Source organism: Morus notabilis, unplaced genomic scaffold, assembly GCF_000414095.1.
Source record: "Morus notabilis unplaced genomic scaffold, ASM41409v2 Scaffold139, whole genome shotgun sequence".
In the NCBI taxonomy this organism is placed as follows: Eukaryota; Viridiplantae; Streptophyta; class Magnoliopsida; order Rosales; family Moraceae; genus Morus; species Morus notabilis.
The window spans coordinates 1,082,512-1,099,932 of NW_010361068.1; the positions used below are offsets into that span (position 1 = coordinate 1,082,512).

The window sequence follows — 17,421 nt, forward strand, 5'->3', positions numbered from 1 at the left end:
TTATTGTAATAAAAAAGTTAAATGTGACTTTTTCTGAGAGTTTTTTACTATAACAAAATTCGAATTCTAAACTCGAATCGGCAAAATGAATGGGGCCGATAATTTAATCCTTATTTTTTTAATCTTGGTAAAACAACCTCCAAATTTTGGAGACGTTTGTTTTCTATATTCGTTCTTGATTGTGAATCATGATTCATGATTTTCTACATAATTGTTCTCTCACGAAAGATACAAGTAAAACAAGAATGATTCTGAATCATGATTCTGAATACATAAATGAAACATCCTCTAAATATCGGCAATTTTTAAACCTTCAACAAATTCAGAGCACATTTAGTATAAGGATTCTAAAACCCGGAACCATGATTCTGGTTCAAACTATTGTTTATTTATAAAAAGTAAAAAGTGATTTTGATTTGATTCATCAAGAATCAGTGTTTGATTTAGATAGTTCTGATTCAATATTTGAATCATGATGTGATATTTTAAATCAGAATCACTCATGATTCTAAAACCACCTCACTCTTGGTTTTGGGTGGTTCAAACCCCTAATTCTGGTTCTAGTTTTAGAGCCATGATTTGGATTCAAAATCATGAATCATGGTTCTTATTCTAAAATTAAAACTGGAATCACCCCGATTTGAACCCTCATACCAAACGAAGCCTCAGTTTAGTTTCTAACAAATTCTTAATTCATGCACATGGCCCACCAATTGATTCTCTTTTAGTCAAAAGACTACAGGCTTGTTCTTTTGGAATAAAACTAAAAAAAAAAAAAAAATTGAACTCAAGTTACAACTTTATTCAAGTTTATGTTCGTTTGTAAAATTTGAGTTTGAACTTGAGTTTTAACTCGAGTTTTAACTTGAGTTTGAGGCTAAAATTTGAGTTCAAGTTTCCCCTTCAACTTAAGTTCTTAAACTCAAACTCAAGTTAATGAACAATATTTTTTCTATTTTTAAAAAAGTTATAACTTTTTCGTTTTAATTCTGATTGAGATGATTTTGTTCTCATGCGTTCACAACGAAAAGACGAATAAAACTCCACGCATATACCCTATTAAAACTTTTCATCACCATCGAGTGTTTATTAAAATACTATCTAAATACAAATTCAAGTTTTGACCCACTCAAATACAAATTCAAATAGATTCTCAATTCAAATCATAATTCAAATGTGCACATCTAAACACAAACTCAAGTTACAACTTCAGCTCAAATTATAACTCAAATTCAACTCAAAATCTACACTCAAGTCACTATAACTAAAAAATACAACCGAACAAGCTCTACAATATCCTTAAAAACTCAAGCTTTTTTCTTTTAAAAAAATAAAACATAAAAATAAACCCTCAAAACCAACCCTCTGAATAAATTGAAAGGAAGAAGATCAAATTATAGGGAAAGGAGACAAATACTATTTAAAGTGCATGAGTCATGATTTTAATCTCTTATTCTTGATTAATAATTTTTTTAGTAAAATAACTATACTAACAAAAAGGTATTAATAAAAAATAATGGGTAAAAATCTAAACTCATACACTCTTAAAAGTAAAATCAAGAACCTCATGATAAGTCATTTATCCTAGAGAAATGCAATACAAAAAATATAAAGTTACTAACTTTTGTTTTGTTGAAAATAAAAACAATTACCCCTTTTAAACTAAATGTGACTCCGTCAATCATTGCATATTCAAACTATTAATAAAGTTATTTTTAATCAAATTCAAGCTTTTTTCCCCTTTTGTCTCATAAAATGCCTCTTGATCAAGATCATCAATAACTTACACCAAGGGATAACCTCCCGAACATTGAAATAGCTTCAGAGATTTAAGGGTGTTTGTTTCACAACTCAATTCAAGCTCTTTTCCTCTTGTCATAAAATGCCTCAAATTCTCTTGATCAAAATCATCAATAACGTACACCATGAGGTAACCTCCCGAACATTGAAATATCTTCACATTTAAAGGTGTTTGTTTCACAACTCAAGTTAAGAACTTGAGTTGTGTTTGTGAGAGAAAAATATTGTAGCAAAAAAGTGGAATGTTGAATTTTTGTGAGAGAAAATACTGTAATAATAGAATGTGAATTGTGACTTAGTTGTAAAAATAACAAGGTCTTAGTACTAATTAATCTCCCATTTACCTATGCGTGAGCCAATATATTAGAGCTTCTAGCAACTATATATGTTACATTTTTGTCTCTAGCAACTATATATATTACAATCCCTTCCAAATTCTTAAAACATTCAAAGACTTATAAGAATTCCTGCCAAATTACCTCCTTGCACAAGGCTTAATATCTTGGCATCACCCTCTACCACCAAACTACTTCAACCACTTTCAGTAAGCTAGGCATTCAAAGAATATGATTTATATTTTAATTGAAGGAATTTTCTTACTCGGTTGTTTTTAGTTTTTACAAAGCAGCTTAGAGCCTTGTACGTTTCAGAAAGACATACAACTTAGAAAAGCCAATTACTTTGTTCAAAAGAAAGAAAAAAAATAAATAAATAAGATTATTTTATCAAAAGGACAACTTATAACATATCGGATAAGAGATAGGGCTAGCAATCAAGGTAGCGATACAACTCGAAACTTGTACGAAGTTAGTGGATTTGAATTTACTATAAATGAGTTTGGGTCATAATCGGATTGAAACGATTAATAAATGGCTGGGTTAGGGTTAACCATCTAACACGAATTGATACGATTAATTATATGTGTCATTTGCAATATAATGATATGTGATTTAACATGAAAGTTTATATGACATATTAAATACAAATAATGTGAATTTTAATATATGTAGATAAAATTCATTTATTTTTCTTAAAGGAAAAGATAAATTAACCAATAAACATGTTAAACATGTCTTGACCGTATTAAATAAGTCATTATTATATTAGTTATTTATTCGATATATTAATTTAAACGGGTTAAACGGGTTGACACGATTAACATAATTAATAAATGAGTCGTGTTTGTGTTGATATTTTTGACACATTTAATAAACATGTCGTATTTAAATTAATATTTTTTGACACAATTAATAAACGAATTGACACGAATACGACCCACTAAAAATTGTCATTGTTAATAAGAGACCGACATTGAAACAGCACTTCAGTCAATAGTTGGTCTTAATATATGCAAAGCCCGTGTTCAGAACTCGTTTTTCAGCCTTTGGGTACTCAAACTATCCATACTTACGAGGCCTTCTATAAAATGTAGCCCATGTTCCAATGAGGTTCATTCTCAGACTTAAAACCTCATTAAAACAAACAAAACAAAAAAAAAAAATTTTCCCTTTTTATTTATTTATTTTTGCTATTATATGATACTAATTGTTACTAAATTATTTCCATGATATTGTGATAATTCATATAATCATATGTGATATTATGATTGAAGTACTCTTACAAATACACATTTATATATAAATTTAGGAGTTCTGAAAATAAATAAAAACAACCACTTTTATGGTTTGAATGTTTGTTCAAACTATTTATAGTGACTATTTTTAACTAAATTAAAGCTTTTTTTTTTGTTTGCTTTCATCAAATTAAATGCCTTAAATTCTATTGAAGATCATCAGTGATGATGACTCCCACACACAAATTAAGTCCAAACATTAAAAATTTGAAATAGCTTGAGCACAAGGCTTGTATACCAACTTTTGCATCAATTCTGTTACCACCGAACTGCCCCATTATTAACCTCTTTCAGTTGCACACTCCAATTGTTCAAGCTAGCTATTCAACAGCAGTACTTAAATTTATGAATTTGATTTGAGTTTTTTGTTTTTCTTTTCCTTTGGTGGGGTCCACAAGGCAGCTTAAGTCTAACATTTTAGATAGATTTGTCAGAATCTGTAATCACATTCAACTTTAAAAAAAAAAAAAAAAAAAAAAAAAAGAGTTTATCCAATCTTTTCAGAATGACAACTTATAATAACATCAAGAGAATGGCCAGAAAAACAGTGGAGAACAAAGAGCACGGTTCAGGCAATGCAAGCAGTACATATATATTGCATTTGACTTCAGTAGAGTCAGGAATTCTTTTTGAGAGAGGCACGGATAAAACCAAAATTTTGAACTAAAATAATAATACAATTATCATTTTTTAAAACTATTTGCATATATTTCTTTTTATATTAAAAAACTTGTGGTTGAGTTTAATTCACTTTCTAAGTTTACAATCCACAAAGTTGTGAACTTCTATAATAATCTTATTCATGATTTTGAGTTTATTTGGCGTTTTTTGCTTTTTTTTTTTTACTACATTTATTCCCTCAAAATGCCATTATTTAAGCATATTTTCACGAAAGCCTCTCAAATACTATTTTCTTATGGGTGGTTCTATTCAGACCTCCTTCTTTTATCTTCACACTCCCCTCAATTAAAAATTTTTTTTATTATAAAAAGGTCTACAAATAAAATGACAATAGACTTAATTATATAATTAAGTTTTACCACAACGACAAACTAATCGGAGTATTTTTCTCTTCACACACTCTACATATCATATTCTTAAATTATAAACTATTTCTATTTCAAAACATCATAGCTATATGCTTATTTTCACGTTTGGATAACTATTCCAAAAAGTTAAATGATGTATGTTTAATTTTCTTTACCGTGGCTGACGTTGAGGGACCCCGTGTTTATGGATCGCGGTGCTAATTGTTCTTTAGTTTTGTGTATATTGCTATTTTTTGTTGTAATAGAGGCGATGTTTGTTTTCTCTTACATTGTAATAAGAGCGGTGGTCTCCTCACTTGACTCTCATTTATTTTGTTGTTTAATTTTAATTTTTAGTGTCCGGCATGAGGCCGGGTGTATGTTCACTAATAGGGTGGTCTTAGTTTAGTTAGAATCTATTTTAAACCGCGTAAATGTCCTTGCTTCGTGGAGTTTATGATGTGTCCCTTTAGAACTATGAGACCTTATTTGTTTAGGAGGGGTCTTTTTTCTATAGAACCTTTAATGTGCTCGTTTACAGTATGCTGAGATAGTTTCCTATTCTCAGATTTCAAACGTGAGTTTTACCCTTCGAAAGGTTAACGAATTTGTACCGCGACGACTGTTTTTTAAATTTTCCTTTAATGCATTTCCTCTTTTCAAAAAGGAATATATGTGCCTTTGAATTGACGGGTATATCTAAAAAACTATATAAACAAAAAAAAACAAGGAAAGAAAAAGAGGACGAAAATGGGTTTTGTACTTCAATTTCTTTGTTGATCTTTTTTTTTTTCAGAAATCTTGATTTTTGAATGTTTCTCAATAAAATTTTGTCCACTACGTTTCCATTTAAAATTTTTTTTCTCAAATATATTCTACTTAAATATTCTTTTATGCATTCATTATATATTATTTGCTCAAATATAGCCCTAATAAATAGTTTTTTCTTTAACTAATTGACTCTGAAATAATTTTTAAATGTTTTCGCATTTCTAGTTTCAAAATTTTATATTTATTTTTTTAAGTATTTTGACGAAAAGCAATGTTTGTTACTTCAGCTTTTGAGATTGGGCACGTGCTTAGGTTATCGCTTTGTCATTTTTGTTTTTTTTATTTTTTTTTTGAAAGAAATCTTGTATTTTAAAATGCTTCTCGCTAAAATATTTTTTCCTCTCACTTACCGTTAAAATTATTTATCTCAAATATGTATTTTTTAGGCATTTTTTTACAGTCATATAAAATGTGGGTTTCTAAAATATAGCCCTATACATATATATATATATATATTTTTTCTAATAACATCGAAACAATTTTTCTCAGTGCCCGAATGCATTATTTTTTAATATATATATATATTTTCAAATAAATGGCGAGAAAAAAAAGTAACTGATGTCAGAGTTGCTTAAAACATGCTACCTAAATTGAACAACTCATCTTTAATTTACCAAACCCTCAACTCAAATATTATTAAAATAAAAATAAAAGATTCAACTAAAAAGTCTAAAACAATCAAAACAACACAAAGACAAAAGAAACAGAAACCAGCAGGGTATAAGAAACCTAATCTAGAATTAAAAACAATGATATGTAGATCCAAAAGATCCAGCAAGATCTAACAGTAGGTAAGTCTCACTAATACCTTAATTACCTTATCTATAGATCTATGTCAAATCACAATATGCATATGGTTTGAAAAAGATATCATTCAAGTCCATCTAACCTTATATTGTCAAGGGACATTAAGACTTTTAGGTGAAAGCAGCGTTGATTTACAAAAGGGAGAAAGAAAGAAATAGGCCAAGACTTAAGATGAATTAAAATTAATAGGCCAATAGTTTACATAAGTTAATAAATAGGTCAAATTACTGTTTTTGTCCATAACTTGTCTGGTTATGAACTATAACTTGACAAGTTATTGTCCATAATTCACAGTTTTTATCCATAACTTGTCTGGTTATGAACCATAACTTGTCTGGTTATGAACCATAACTTGACAAGTTTGTCCATAACTTATCTGGTTATGAACCATAACTTGACAAGTTATGGCCTATTAATTTCTATAACTAAAAATTAGCCTATATACTTTCTTAAGCTTTTCATATTGGCCTATTTTCTACTATTTCCGTTTACATAATGTAATAAAGATAATCATGTGTGCATCTTGTGCTAACTTCAAAATTTACAAAAAAAAAAAGTTAAATTATATGCAAACTATTATTTAACTGTTGTTAAACCCTGATGAAAATTGTAACATTTTGCACTTACTCTACGTACTACTTTTGTAAAATTTTATTTATTATGTGATAAGAATGTAATTATATGCATTAGAATTTAAATTTTATATTGTTACACGAGTAATAATTATATACATTAGAATTCAAATTTTATATTGTTACGATATACACTAGATTTTATAAGTCCTTTGTCAATTTTAGTGTCAATGGTAAAACTATCATAAAACAAATGTCTATAAAATTAAAAGTTTTGGGACTAATAAGCTGTCAACGTGCTTATAGATTAGGGACTAATGGTACTAATATAACTCCTACTTAAACAAAATACTTTATGATTTGTTTTTAATTTAAAAAATAGTTATAGATTGGTTATATTTATTTATGTTTACATCTATATGCTTCAATTCATCAAAAAAAAAAAAAAAAAACTCTATGCTTCAAAATATAAATGCTATACATATTTAAGTTCAACTCAAATTCTAACATTAATTAGGATATTTATTTATATTTTCGTTGTGACAATCAATTAAAATAATATGTCTTTCTATGAAAATTATTCATATTTAATAAGTCAGGCGTAAATTTTTTAAAAGAAAAAATATTTTTTTTGTTAATTATTATTATGGGGAACGTGTCTACGTTGATCAACAAATTAAAAGCTTGCAAATTACTTTTTAGACACCCTTCTATGTGTTAAATGTTATGTATGCCTTTCACATGTCTTGCCGTGTCCAAAACTTTTAAATTTTGTATGCAATATTGAAACAGTTTTCACAATATTACGACTATTTATCTAGTCTAGTCTAGTGTATAAATATAAAGGTCTTCATCTTTTAGACAACCCTTCTTTAAGTTAAATGTTCTTTATAATATATTTCATTACACGTTTGGTTCATAGATTAGAATCATGTGATTAGAACTATTTTCGATTTACATGTATTTTTTGTGAGAAAAAATACTGTAACGAATCATAAATCATAATTCAAATCATGATTTAAATCTTCCAACTAAACATCCCATCAATGTCTTGTCCAAAACCTTTTAATTTTGCATACAATGAGATCAGCTTTTCACTATTACAACTACTTGTCTAGACTACTAAAGACTTCGAGGACGTTTGGTTGGAGGATTCAAACTATGTGATTCGAACTATTTTTGATTTACGTGAATTTTTTGTGAGAGAAAATACTGTAACGAACCATAAATCATGATTCGAATCAGGAAACGAATCTCTCTACCAAACATCCTCTTCGTTTCACTCTATAAAATTAGAGTCTAAAGATCATTTTAGCGTAAAATAATTGTAGACACAACTATGCACACTAAAACGACGAATAACCACTAAAATAATAGCAGTTTGAAATTTCATGTTCATTTATTGTAAGAGACCAGAAAGAGGAATAACCACTACAATGCACATTAAAAAGTTTGATTGACTTTTGATGCTATTTTATAGTGTAAACGTATTCTTTTTGTTATTGGTTTTCTTTTTTCTCTGTGGTTTCTTTGATTTTGTGTTTTGGTGTGTCTCGACAGGCTCGAGGACTACAAATCAAAATTGACAATGTATTCTTTTTTATCAAAATAAATAAATAGATAAATAATGTGTGAGTTATTTGGGGGGGGCTTGAAATTGATAATTATCTGAGTCTAATCTCTCTCTATCTGAAACTTAATTATATACAATTATCCGGGTCCGGATGCAACTTTCGATCATTGGACGATAATTATGTTCTGACTTATGTTAATGAAGTTAACGAATCATATGTGAAATTTAAGAAAAAGTACGGGTTAAATAGCTCCACAGTCCAAAAACTTTTAATTTTGTGACAAATTAGTCGTGGAACTAATTAATTTTATAACGAGATAAAATGCCTCAGAATTTTTAAAAAATAGTAGGCAAAATGTAGTAATTTCATTATCTGATTGTTAAAATTACAATTTTAATCGTGTGAAAATCACTTCCTAAAGGAAAAAAAAAAAAAAATGTAACATTAGTTAAATAGTCTTAGAAACAAATATATATTTTTTCTTTATCTGAAATCAAATCAAAGCCTTCATTCACATTCAACAACCCTTTTGAACGTAAACTGATTACAACCACATCCTGTCCCTACTAAGAAGTCCCACCCTCGGAGACACAAACAATGACCCCCCAAATGCGAAAACACTCCTCGCCTCCGTGAATTGGACGACAACCACCTCCACCTCTATCACACGAACACCAGACTAAACTCGAACGACGACTCCATTTGGTGGGCTCCTACTCATCAATGTGGACTGTGTTCGTAATTTTGCTTAAATAATAATAATAATAATAATAATAATAATAATAATAATAATTAATAATAATAATAATAATAATAATAATAATAATAATAATAAAAGAACAAAAAACATTTATGTACAGCTGATATGTATACATTACATTTATTGATACATACGGGGTGCGTCATAAGCTAACGTTTGGTTAATAGATTTTAAAAAATGATTTAAAATTATTTTCGATTTATGTGTATTTTTTGTAAGAGAAAATACTATAACGAATCACGAATTATTATCCGAACCATAGCTTATCCTAAAGCAAACAATCCCATCACCAACCAACTTTATAATAAGAAGGATACATCTTGGCAGAGAATTTTAATATTGCAAAAGAGAAAAAAAAAAAAAAAAAAAAAACGCCCCCTCCACTAGCATCCACTAATTAATCACACAAACCTTGTCCATCTCTTATTAAATGCTGTAGACCCGGTTGTAGTACTACTGATAAAAATCAAAATACATATAATGAAAGCTGATATTACGAATAAAGCACAGATTCTTGGCTTTCTAAACATCTATGTATGAATTGCCAGAATTCTAAGAAAGTTGGCCCTTTATTATTGAATACCTAAAAGTAGCTAAGATATATAATTGAATACCTAAAAGTAGCTAAGATATATATATATATATATATATAAATTGTCTCCGATTCAATACTAAAGCAGCATTTATATATAGATATATATATATTTTTAAATATGTATATTTTTTGTAAAATGTGTATATTTTTACTTAAAATATATATTTTCTTTTATAGTAAAATATATAATATATATATATTAAAAAAAAATATATGTTTTAAAAAAAATATATACAAATGTCGTTCTGGATTGGAAACTTGGCATATATATATAGAGAGAGAGAGAGAAAGAGAGAAAGGGAGAGAAAGAAAGAGAGAGAGAGGGAGAGTTAGTGCACCTAACTTCCATCCACACCCACTCACTAGTTACTGCGCTGGTTTTTGTTAGGAAGATCTGATATGAACGAAAAAAATATTACGATGCCAGAAAAAGGCTTTTTTACTTTGTATATATACACATAAGGGACGGTATTTAATTTTTTTTATTTTTTATTTTTTCACATTGTACACTACAAGTACAACAATTTTTACAACTCATGGTTCATTGGATTTGCATTCGGGAAGGATTTTTTGTGCTTTTAATGCCAAGTCAGAAAAAGAAAAATGGCTGGGGAGTAAGAGGAGAAAATAGATTTCAAAGAAGAGGATTTATTACAAGATACTACAATCGCCATTCACCAATAGTGTCTGTGTTTCTAAAAGTCAAATCAAATAATTAGAATCAAAATCAAACATTACAAATCTGATACAAGATAATTTGTTAGGGAATGTATAAATAAATACCCTTTAATCGAATGCCATGGAGAGGGGTTGTAGGTTTGATCTCATATGTAATATTTATTTTTTATTTGTCGGATAAAACATGGTATTATAACATGTCTTTTTGCTTTTTAAGAGAACGGCACTACTGAGCATATAGTTGTTATCTACACGTTTTTTCTTATTATATGTATACATACACACACACATATATATATATATACACACACATACACATATATAAACCACTTATTTTCCTTTCAGATTTTCAACGTCCCATAGAACACTCTCGCTCTCCCAACAAGTGATGTGGAAAATGAGTTGGTACTTTTAATTGGTAATAACAAAATATATTTTTTCTATAATAGATTATCCAATTACAAAAAGACAATTTACCTATTACCTCAGATGATAAAAATAGCTTGGGATTTTGATATTATTATTCATGATATTATAATATTCTTATTTTATTTTTGTTTATTTACGTATTTATTTATTTACCCAACTCCAAGTAATTGGATATTCAACTACGGCTTTTATTAATCGTGGGCCGCACACCCACTATGTAAGATCAAGTTGGAGTTTCGGAATAAGATTGATGTCTGCACTGAGAATTAATGTTGAATATCCAGTTAACTAAAAAAGTAGTTGAGTATGTGTACAACAGAATTAAGGTAGTTTTAAAGTCTAATGACTGATGTAGACATCTAGTGCCTTTTTAGGACAAATAATCTTTCTTTTTTTTTTTTTTTTTCTGTGAAAGGCTAAGCTTTCTAAACTTAAGAGAATGCTTTTTAAATTGTATATATGGACATATATAAACTTAAGAGAATGCTTTTTAAATTGTATATATGGACATATATAAAAGAATTGGCAATTTATTTTCATGACTCGTTTAGTTCGTTAATTTGAGTTTTTAATTTAAGTTAATATGTGAATTTATGTGAGAACTTTTTACTGTAGTAAAAAAGTTAGATGTAACCGTTTTAGAGAGCGTTTTACTGTAGCAAAATTCGAATTCTAAATTTAAATCGGTGAAATAAACGGAACCTAAAAATACAATCATTGGAATAACTCATCACTACAAAACAAAATTAATAATGATATTAAAAAACTTTCAACGTCTGAAAAGGTCTGAATTTTTCTCTAAAACTTTTAGACACCAAAAATTTATTTCCTCGTGATTTATCTCTAAAAGATGGTGTTTGAAAGTAATAACTGTGGATTCACCTTTGAAAATTTGTTTTCAGAGACTATCTATTATTTGTCTGTATGGTGATGAATTTCGCCTGAAAAAGCAAGATTTTGGATGAAAATTTATTAGTAACTAGAAAAATTAACTTGACAAAACTAGGCTTTTATAGATGAATTTTTTTGTCTCTAAAAGTACATATAAAAAATTTAGAGGCAAAATCCAGTTGTATCTAAGAAGTACGTTTAGAAACAATCAAATGTTATGAAATAAGTATTATTTTGTCTCTAATTTGTCATATTAGAAACAAACTCTTTTCGTATTAGTTTTAAAAATATTTTTAAGATTATTTAACATTAGAAATAATCCTTTTTTGTCTCTAAAATATTTTTGGCAAGGAAAAGTTTATTTTTTTTAAAAAAAAATCTAATATATTCTCAGCAACAAATATTCAGTTTGAAAATGCATTTCTTATGTAGTCTTGTCTATTATTTATTAAGATATTGTTTTTTTACATTTTTAATTTATCTATTTCTTTAATAAAACAAAAACATCACTTGAACATCACATAAAAATGTGACCTTAGGAGATTCTATTATCAGCTCTTTAAATTTTTTCTCTCTCTTGAGGGCTAGGTTTACTCTGTTTCTTGAGTGGTCTAAGTTTTTTTCTGTGTCTGCCTCCTTCTAAGGCCAGATTTCAGCACCGCCGCTTAGCTGGTCATTAGTATCTCGGCCACAGAGACAGAGATCATGCCACCACCTTAAAGGTTCCAGAGGAAGGTTCGGCCTCATGGCTGGAGAAAGGGATCTTTGGTGAGAAGATTCAGTGTGGTTGTCGGGTTCTCAGACGCATGTGCGGAGCGGATCTGTGGTTTGGAGGTGTTGTACTATCAGGACTTCTTTTTTCTAGCGAAGCCGATGTTGAGGATAGGAGGTGAGAGTGGATGGATGTTTAGAATTGGGGATGGAATCTTGATTATGTTTGTGTTAGGATCCTGGTTGAGTCCCACATTGCTAAAGTATGGGCTTAGCATGTGGGTTTATAACCATTTGGGTACCCTCTCCCTACAAGCTAGCTTTTGGGGATGAGTTCTACCCAAGGTTATAACAATTGGTATCAGAGCATGCTCCTCCTCAGGCCCATGTTGCGGAAGGGGCGACCTGGGGAGGGGCGACCTGGAGAGGGGCGACCTGGAAAGGCCAAAGTAGGCCATCCAGAGTGGGCCATCCAGAGTGGGCCGCCGTGGACGTCAGTGTCGGAAGCGTGGTGGTATGTTAGGATCCTGGTTGAGTCCCACATTGCTAAAGTATGGGCTTAGCATGTGGGTTTATAACCATTTGGGTACCCTCTCCCTACAAGCTAGCTTTTGGGGATGAGTTCTACCCAAGGTTATAACAATTGGTATCAGAGCATGCTCCTCCTCAGGCCCATGTTGCGGAAGGGGCGACCTGGGGAGGGGCGACCTGGAGAGGGGCGACCTGGAAAGGCCAGAGTGGGCCATCCAGAGTGGGCCATCCAGAGTGGGCCATCCAGAGTGGGCCGCCGTGGACGTCAGTGTCGGAAGCGTGGTGGTATGTTAGGATCCTGGTTGAGTCCCACATTGCTAAAGTATGGGCTTAGCAGGTGGGTTTATAACCATTTGGGCACCCTCTCCCTACAAGCTAGCTTTTGAGGATGAGTTCTACCCAAGGTTATAACAGTTTGTCGGTGATAGGGATGCAGGTACTTGGGTGGATCAGCTTCTTGGGAGATTCGTTTACCATGAGCGGTAAACAGTGGCGAAGCGTGGATCTCACGCACTAGTGAAGGGTTGCTCTCCGATCCTATGTAGCATTTTATTCCCTAGTTCTTTTGCTTACGGTGGTCAGATTCGCTCCAGTGACTTCTGTGTTGGAGCTTTGTCTCTATTTAGTGGCAGTTTTTAAGTTAAAATAAAGGCGTTAGCTTCGCCTCATATGTGTTGTTTTTTTATGGGTGCATTTAGAACTCGTTCCAAAATGATTTTATTTTTTGTATGAAAATGGAAATGAAAACGTTTTCAATTTCAGATAGTAATCATTTTTGAAAATGCATTTGGTAGTTTTACCAAGAGATTATTTTCAGTATAAAAAAACCCAGTAATGTCTCTCTCTACTCGAGGAGAAAACGAAAACAAAAAATGAAAAACGACTAAAAGTAGTTTTTCATTTCTCTCTCATTTTACACTAAACTAAAAAATCGTTTTCATTTCCGTTTTTTGTCTTTAATTGTGCCAAACACAGTTTTGGAATCATTTTCATTTTTTTCTTTCTCAAAAAACGTGAAAAATAAAAAACAATAACAATTTCACACACGGCATATGTGTTTTTGTTTTCCGTTTGTAATAAGGGAGCTGGTTCTCTGACCTTCTAATTTTATTTTTATGTCTCACCCGTTTGAGTTATATCTCGACGGTGTGTTAGGTGACCTTTACTTTACATGTGTCTTTGACTCCATCAATCAGAGTATCTATCAATTGTGGATGTATGTTTTTAAAGACTTGTACATGTGCTCGATTGTGGTACCAATTTCCCACTATGGGAGTTTCGTGCACGTTTTCTTCTCTCTTGTGTTTTTACTATAAGTGGTGGAACTAGTCACTGATTGGGGTTAAGTTCAGCTTGTATGGAGAGGTCACATATAAGTCAATTCCCTGCTACAAGTGCTTGTTGGCTTTCTACCTTCTGTTTGAGTTACTCTTGTTGAACCTTAAGAACATGCTGAGTAGTTATGATCGATGTTCTTATTCCCTTACAAGGAAGGGGCCACTAAGCATGTTAAACCCGGTTTTTCCACCGCAAAGAACAAGTGCGCATATTTTTACCTCATCTACACGGATTAAATGGGTCTACTCATTCCGTTGCATTGTTGCTCATTTGATTCAACTCAATCATTTTAATTGGATAAAATATATTTTTCTATAATAGATAACACTCCAATCACAAACGAATAATTCACTTATGACCTACTTAACGAAAACAAATTTAGTAAATAACATAAGGATTTTCGTTATCATTCGTAATATTACAATATTCTGACCTTATTTTAAATGTGGTCTCAACTCCAAGTAATTTTGGTATTCAGCTACGGTTTTTATTAATCATGGGCTGCACTCCCCACCATGTAAGATCAAGTTGGAGTTTATAAGATAAGATCGATTCTACACTGATGAAGAGAATTAATGTTCAATATCCAGTTAACGAAAGTAGTTGAGTATAATGACCTCATATGGTTGGAGGAGAATTCCCCTCCAATTAATTATGTTATTATAATGGATGCTTTATCTCCATCGCTATCTAGCAGTTTTTTATTTTTATTTTTATTTTATTTTATTTTATTTTATTTTTTTAAAGCGTCGCTATCTAGCAGTTAAGAATTTTAGCTCCTTAATCCTAAGAACCAATTATACAATGTATTCTCATCGACATAAGAGACATATATATGCTACATGTGAAGATCAATTAATACTTAGTCAATGTGAGAGCCCAATTTCTTAATAATCGCCCTATGACATTTCAACATAAGACTATACTAAATTAAATAGAACTTTTTTCTTTTTGAGACGATGATGTTGTTGCATATGAGATTGAAAACTAATATATATAGCTAGATCATATAATTTATGTAATTGTTTTAGAAACGCCAGGTCATGTAATTAAAAGCTAGGTATATTATATAATATGCCCATATTTAATGGTCACATACATTTTAGGTACCATATAAAATCTCATTTCTACCAACATTTGAGTAACATGACATCATTTGACTGGAATTATAATAGATGGGATAAAATATATTCTGAATAAAATGATATCTGTTGTCTTTTTTTTCTTCAAGTTAGCTATCTCCATAATATTAAATAGCTCATTTCCAAATCTCTCTCTATATATACTTAAATACACCTCTCCGTCTCCACAAAATCTTTCTTTCACTCTCTACTATTAGTATAATATCTTTCTAGCCATGGAGCTCCTCATGGAGATATCCCTTTTCTTGGCAATTTCATACGCCTTTTTCTACCTCACCAAATCCCTCCTCCGAAAACGACACCAATGCTGCTACATGCTTGCCTTCGAGTGCTACAAACCGCCGGAAGAAACCAAGCTCAGCACCGACGCCTGCGCCAAAATAGTCCTCCGAAATGGAAACCTCGGACTTGACGAGTTCCGCTTCCTCCTCAAGACCATCGTCAGCTCCGGCATTGGCGAGGAGACCTACTGCCCGAAGAACGTCCTCGAGGGCCGTGAAGAGTCTCCGACGCTAACCGACGCCATCTCCGAGATGGACGAGGTAATCTTCACAACCCTAGACAGCCTCTTCGCAAAAACCGGGGTCTCGCCGGCGCAAATCGACATCCTCGTCGTCAACGTCTCGCTCTTCTCGCCCGCGCCGTCGCTGACGTCGCGGATCGTGAACCGGTACAAGATGAGGGAGAACATCATGTCGTATAACCTCTCCGGGATGGGCTGCAGCGCCAGCATAATCGGCATAGATCTCGTCCAACACCTCTTCAAGACTCATGAAAACTCCTACGCTATTGTCGTCAGCACCGAGTCCTTCGGCCCCAACTGGTACTGCGGCAAAGAGAAGTCGATGATGCTCTCGAATTGCCTGTTCCGGTCCGGCGGTTGCTCCATGCTGTTCACTAACAAGAACGAGCTAAAGAAGAAGGCGATTCTGCAGCTGAAATGCCTCGTACGGACGCATCTCGGAGCTGACGATGAAGCGTACGAGTGTTGCATACAGTTGGAGGACGAGAAGGGGTACGAAGGGTTTCGGTTGACGAAGAAGCTTACGAAGGCGGCGGCGAAGGCGTTGCGGCTTAATCTCCGGATTCTGGTGCCCAAAATCCTGCCGGTGAGGGAGATTCTAAGGTACTGGATTGTTAACCTAATTAGGAACAAGAGCAATAAGGGCGATCCACAACTTACGAGTAGTGGTGCGAATAATTTGGATTTCAAGACCGGGGCAGAGCATTTTTGCATCCACCCCGGTGGGCGAGCGGTGATAGATGGGGTCGGGATGAGCTTAGGGTTAAGCGAGTATGATTTGGAGCCGTCGAGGATGGCGCTTCATCGGTTCGGCAACACTTCGGCGGGCGGGTTTTGGTACGTTTTGGGGTACATGGAGGCAAAGAAGAGGCTCAAGAAAGGAGATAGGATTTTGATGATGAGTTTTGGAGCTGGGTTTAAGTGCAACAATTGTTTGTGGGAGGTTATGAGGGACTTGGATGATGTGAATGTGTGGAAAGGGATTATTGAGAGCTATCCTCCAAGCTCACTTGCTAATCCTTTTATGGAGAAGTATAGTTGGATCAACGATGATTATCTTGGCTTTGTTCGCCTTGAGCGTTAATTAGCATATATATATATATATATATATATATATATATATATATATATATATATATATATATATATATATATATATATATATATATATATATATATATATATATATATATATATATATATATATATATATATATATATATATATATATATATATATATATATATATATATATATATATATATATATATATATATATTGCTAATTACAAAACTATGGTTTTCATCAAAGCTACTTTATGTCATAGGTATGTTTCAACTTTCATGTTTTGTTTGTATTTGCCAAAAGTGATTTGAATATCTATTCTTTGGAAGCATCAATTACAAGCTATAATTGGTGCAACCAAATTGTTATCATTTTTTTTTTTTGCAACAAAAAAAAAAGCATAGAAAAAAACAAAAGGATGAATAAGAATGTTGTATGTCATTATTGGTGATAGATAAGCACATGTAATATATGGTGATCTAATTAATCACTAGTACCAGTTATCTTTGTAAC

General features: G+C 31.8%; 1 protein-coding gene across 1 annotated transcript; it reads left to right on the top strand.

Annotated features, from left to right (window-relative positions):
• The first annotated feature begins 15,421 nt into the window (after positions 1 to 15,421).
• LOC21408146 (3-ketoacyl-CoA synthase 19) lies at positions 15,422 to 16,927 on the top strand. The gene has a single exon (XM_010098394.2). The coding sequence runs from the start codon at positions 15,536 to 15,538 to the stop codon at positions 16,925 to 16,927; it is 1,392 nt and encodes a 463-aa protein (XP_010096696.1). The 5' UTR covers positions 15,422 to 15,535.
• Positions 16,928 to 17,421: the final 494 nt, after the last annotated feature.